This window comes from Arachis ipaensis, chromosome B05 (assembly GCF_000816755.2).
Source record: "Arachis ipaensis cultivar K30076 chromosome B05, Araip1.1, whole genome shotgun sequence".
Taxonomy (NCBI): Eukaryota; Viridiplantae; Streptophyta; class Magnoliopsida; order Fabales; family Fabaceae; genus Arachis; species Arachis ipaensis.
In genome coordinates, this window is record NC_029789.2 from 43,366,727 (window position 1) to 43,372,427 (window position 5,701).

General features: G+C 33.2%; 1 protein-coding gene across 1 annotated transcript; it reads right to left on the bottom strand.

The window, feature by feature from the left end:
- Positions 1,802-4,794, bottom strand: LOC107643571 (peroxisomal adenine nucleotide carrier 1). Its single transcript, XM_016347255.2, has 5 exons — positions 4,555-4,794; positions 3,332-3,563; positions 2,831-2,977; positions 2,578-2,723; positions 1,802-2,491 (listed from the first exon to the last, which is right to left on the bottom strand). The coding sequence occupies exons 1-5, from the start codon at positions 4,695-4,697 to the stop codon at positions 2,212-2,214; spliced, it is 948 nt and encodes a 315-aa protein (XP_016202741.1). The 5' UTR covers positions 4,698-4,794; the 3' UTR covers positions 1,802-2,211.

The window sequence follows — 5,701 nt, forward strand, 5'->3', positions numbered from 1 at the left end:
ATTATATTTGAATGAACTTATTTGTACTGTATTGGAATCTTATTTAGTTGAATAAATATAGGTGTTTTTCTTCCGACTGATTTTGTAACATTATGTGTTTCTTCTTTTTTTTTTATTTGAGTTTTTTTATTTTTGTTGAGAGTAAAACAAAAAAAATCATGAGAAGGAAAAAATTAAAAGGAGAAGATGAACAAAAAAAGAAAAAAATGATGATAATGAAGAAGAAGAAGGAAGAGGAGGAGTTTTGAGTTATCATTAAGTAATTTCAGTACATTCTGGATTCAATTTCAGTGCATTCTAGATTTAAATAAAATGCATTTGGTCTGAGCTTGTTTTAAAATGAATTTGTGTGTCGTCATCATTAAAGAATTTCGGTGCATTTTGATTTGAACTGTTATACGTATAAGAAAAAGACGACGATGATGACAATAACGATATTGATAACAATGATGATAAAGACGATGATAATGAAGATGGAGGAGAATGAGAAGAAGAAATTCAAATGCAAAAAGGAGGAGGAGGAAGAGTAGGAGGAGGTGGTGACAACAATGATGATAATGAAAGAGAAAGATGAGAAAAAAGGAGGAGGAAAAGAAGAAATAACAATAGGTGTGAAGAAGAAGAAAATGCAGCAGCAACATGGATAAAAAAGAGCGCGCACACAAATTTAAAACCCGATAACAACTTAAGTTAGGTTTAGTTAGGTATTTTAATTGGTCCTGGAACCTTTTTCTTTCACAAACGGTAAATAAAGTGTGTTACAGACTTGCAATAAATTGTTGGGGCTTTCATAGGCCTCCATAGTATTGAACTATTGATACTAATGCTGCATGTCATTAATTCTGCTAGTGATGCATATATTACGTATCTAGCACTAATATTTTGCCAAAGGTGAAAGTGCATGCAAGAAGAAATAGAAAGGGAGGAATGTTAGGGGACAATGACTTTGTTGAACAATATAAACAACCACTAATCAAATAAAAATACATTACACCTCTAAATTAATCCTCTAAATTTTAATATTAAAATAACCAACCGTACACTAGTAAAATGAACATCCGATATATCTATTATTTACATTGTTTAATATTTTCATTGTTTACCTATATTTTTCCATAGAAAGGAGGTTGCGGATGATTGCGTACCATTTTCTTCTGTATTTGGATGCCATGTCCCTTCATGGTTTAACAAAACATGGATTCAGAGGTTAGATAAGACAACATCAAGTATTCACCATATTACAATTGTTCACTATAGTCCAATCATATTACAAAAGCTAAAATAAAGATCAAATTTGCATCACTAGTACTCATGTCAGCCATTGGTTTTGGACAACGTGATGAACACCCTTCCAAACCAGCTTGTTTAGCACGACTTTATGAAACATCCAAACAAGACTAGATACAAGACGCACAGAAACAATCAAGTAATTCAAAATGAAATCTAAACCAACATCTTACATGTGAAAAATAAATGCTGAAATTCAATGACAAGAAGAAACAGAACATGTAACCAGACACACTAGAGGGACACAAAAGAAGATGCAGTTTAAGAATTTATCCTAAGCAACCTAATTTTATTAAGATAGCTCGATGAATTTCAGGAGAATGAGTGACAAACTGGAGAGTAGGAAAAGTTATCCATCTAAAATAAGAAACAGAAAGAAAGCATGAAAACAAAAGAAACTTACCAATGCAATATGTAGCTCCATTTGAGAGTGAAAGACTCACTCGAAAAAAAGGGGCATAGAACTATGGGTACTTAGTAACATACTAAAATGAAATCTATCGCACATGAAAACTATGAAAACTTACTCAAAAGTTATAAATAGGGAATAAATGTGAGTACATACACAAAAAAAGGGTGCTTATTTGTAAAGCTCCTAAGCTACTCTTAACTAACACCCTTCTAATTCGAGGTTTCACAGCATATACATTAGCCAAATCCAAAACAAGAAATGAAACAAATCAATACTAACAATGCATTTATCTTGAAGAGTTTCTTCATTGCTTAACTCTATCAGTATTTCCTTAATTTCTTGGAGTAGTCATTCTATATCAAAACCTATGGAAAGAGGACCAATGAGAAGTCATAATTCATTTTCGATGCCTCAGCTTCAGAAAAATGACTCTTTCGGTAGACATTGCACCAACCGTAATCCACTATCCACAATGGATTGAAGCTCCTTCCTCCAATAACCGCTATTATAACTTACAAGTTTTTTACCCTAGGGCTAGGAAGTAATAGAAACCTTCTAATTGCAAGTATAAGAACCCAAGTGGTGGCAGAAATCTTTTCCTTGATCATTAGGAGGAGTGCTGAGCTCAAAACGGTTTTTAAAATCTGAGCCTTCAATCCTTTGAAATATCCCAATATGCCCTCTGCTTTCCAAATTCCATAGAGTACTGCAGAGATTGTTTTCTGTTGTTTCTTAATCTCTTTTTTGGTGTTTGCTTCCTCTGAGTTTGCAGATTGAATGATGACTTTGCACCTATATGCAAAAACAAGAGCTCAGAACGGTCCTAGGAAACAAAGTTCACAAGCCAAACAAAAGTAGCAGTGAACAATTTTATATACCTGATGGCCGGATAAGTTAAACAGGTAGCCACACTCTTGGAAATCGCACCCAAAACAAACGCCATAAATGCAGAAAGGGATGCTTTATCATCTTTGTTTTGTTTATTCTTCAGTGCTCGTTGTTTCAGCTGGTCAAACACTGTATACTGAAGGATATGATAATTACACATTAAGCTATTTCTGTCTCAAGAGTGATTTCTAACTGAAATGTAACTTAACAGAAAGAACATGCACAGACTGCAGATTACTTTACCTGAATTGCAGGATTAGAGGTCAGTAACAAGGAAATGCTGAGGCCATCGAAAGCATCACTCCAGGTGCCTTCGGTAAGGGTGTGCAATAGCCCTTTAGACTTTCCAAAGTCACTTGTCTGCATCCTTGAAGAAGCTGTATCCAGGGGCTACATAGTCATCAATGAGATTCTCTTGTATTAAACTTAATAAGTTACCATATAAATCATGCAAAAACAGAAAATAATGTGTTATAGATTGTAACATATAATAGAGTAGACACCCATATAAGTATCACAAGCTTAATAGAATAACATGATTTTTATTCCCCTGTAACAAAATGATGGAAATTATTTTATTCTAAAGTTGCATTAGATCCTCTCCTTTGGGTTCTATATTCCAATCATATACCATGACACCCTAACCATAAAAGATGTGAATCACAACTTCATCATAGCTCAGACAGCAATACACACATACTAATAATTTGGTATAGATACTTGGAAGAGTTAATGCTGCCTCACCTGAGTCACAACAGCTGTGCAAGCCCCAGCAGCAGCAGCAATTAGCAAGTTTGCTCTTGTTCCGATAGACTTGTATCCACTCTTTTCCAGATACATTCTTTTAAAGTAGCTATAACCATAGAAGTAGACAAACTGTGAAATGAAGGACTGGAGATTCTTTGTTCCGAGGCCCTGGTAAAGCGAAAGCACCTGGCGATTTGCTATTGCCTCCAATAACACATCAGAGAGATTCCTGAAGAATTAAAAGCAAATTAAATGAAATTACAAATATATAATAATAAAAAAATCTCCTCCCACCAGATACATACATTATTTGTTAATTAACCCTGCATATTCAGCAAGAATACAAAAATTTGATCTTTATAACACACTTTTCCTCAATTCAATCTCTCTACTAATTTTGTCACTTCATTTCTTAATGATTAATGTTGATCCAGATTGGTGCTTATATACATTCTAGAAGCTTAAATTTAAAATTAAGACTATGCAGACAACCAATTAATGTTTTTCAAAAAGCACACCCAGCGCCATTCTTTTTGTACTCCATCCCATTAGGGAAAACAACAACTACTAAACTATCAATTTGGACAAAGTAATATGTTTAGATACATTATTTTTAACACACAACTTTGTACAAATTGACCCCTTTTTAAAGGAGGTAATATGAATTATGGGACATTTATATCAAAGCTCAAAAGCCCTACCTCTAATTCGGACCTTCTGTAATGCAAAAAGGGGCCAAAATAAACGAAACTAGAATCATTCCAACATTTTGAACGATAAAACTTGATCATATATAAAGTTGCACCTTTCAAGTTCCCAAAGAAAGTACCATATATTCTTGAATACCACATGAGAAAAATGGGATACTAATACATAGCAAGAAATACATGAAACTAAAAAAGAAGGGCAATTATGCAGGTAGCTGGTCTCACAATAGATAAAAAACTATAACACAAATACTCAATATTAATAATAATAACAACAACAATAATAACAATTCTAGGTTACATAAAAAAAATGAATTGATTCGACGTTCTTCTCCGCATGATCAGTTCAGAGCGTTGAAGCACTGGATAAAATTCAAGCGATATTAACAAGAGAATTGAGAATCGAGAACAAAGATTGAATTATGAATGAAAGGGATCAAAAGTGGGGGAATTATCGCCGCAAAGATAATAATAACAATGAGAGAGAGAGAGATGGGGTAGTTGGATGTTTACTTGTATCTTTGGCGGCCATGGGAACGAGCCTCAGCTTGATACTTGGTCTTGCAGGTGTCGAGAGGGTAGAGGATGGTGGTGCTCAAGAGTGATCCAATGGCACCGGAAGTGGCCTCCGCCAGCGACTCCAGATCCACGTTCATCTTCGTCTTCTTCCTCTTCTTCTTCACGGATCACAGAGAAGAAAAGAAAACAAGGAGAGAGAAAAATGACAACTTGGTAGGTTGATATCATATTAATATTCACATCAATACTATATAGAACAGTAGTTGTCTAAGGATTTTTCTTTGTTATTTTTTTTATTACTTAAAAGATTTACAATTTTTAAAAATAGTATATCAAAATTAATTCGTTTATAACAATATTATTTCAGTTGAGAAGTTATTTTCTATGTAAATTATCAATCAATTATTTTAATTATGAGTAAAGTATCGTTTTTGTCCCTAACGTTTGGGGTAAGTCCCAAAGTTGTTCTTAACGTTTCAATCGTCCTATTTAAATTCCTAACGTTTCAAAATTGACTCAATGTTGTCCTGCCGTTAGGGATCCATTAATAGAATTGACGGCGGGACAAAATTGAGACGATTTTAAAACGTTGAGGACTTTAATAGGACGAAAACATTGGGGACAAAAACGATAACTTTCATTCTAAATAAATAATGTAATTTTACTTTCATTACTTAATCACATTACTTATATTTTTTTTTATAAAAAGGAGGGTGGTCAATGAAAATAAAATATGAGGAGAATGAAAATAAAATAAAAAGGAGGGTGGTCAATGGCTACAAAGGAATACAACAATGAAAAGGAAAGGAAAACGAAAAGGAAAATATGGGTTAAATGTTAGGGATTTTGGACCTATGCCGTTATGCGTCTTACAAAGATGGTTGATAAAGCATGGGACGGCACCACCTATATCGTTGTTTCTCGGAAATAGTAAAAGAAGAATAAGAATATACTTCAACAGTTCAACTCAATATTTTGGCGGTCAACATATAAAGATTAATATTTTAATTATCCATTTTATACGACGGTTAATTTAGAACAAATAATACCCATATAAAATTCAAATTTAAAGTATAGTGTCAATATTTTATATGAAAAAAAATAGAGTATAATTATTCTTAAAATATAAAATAATTTTGTT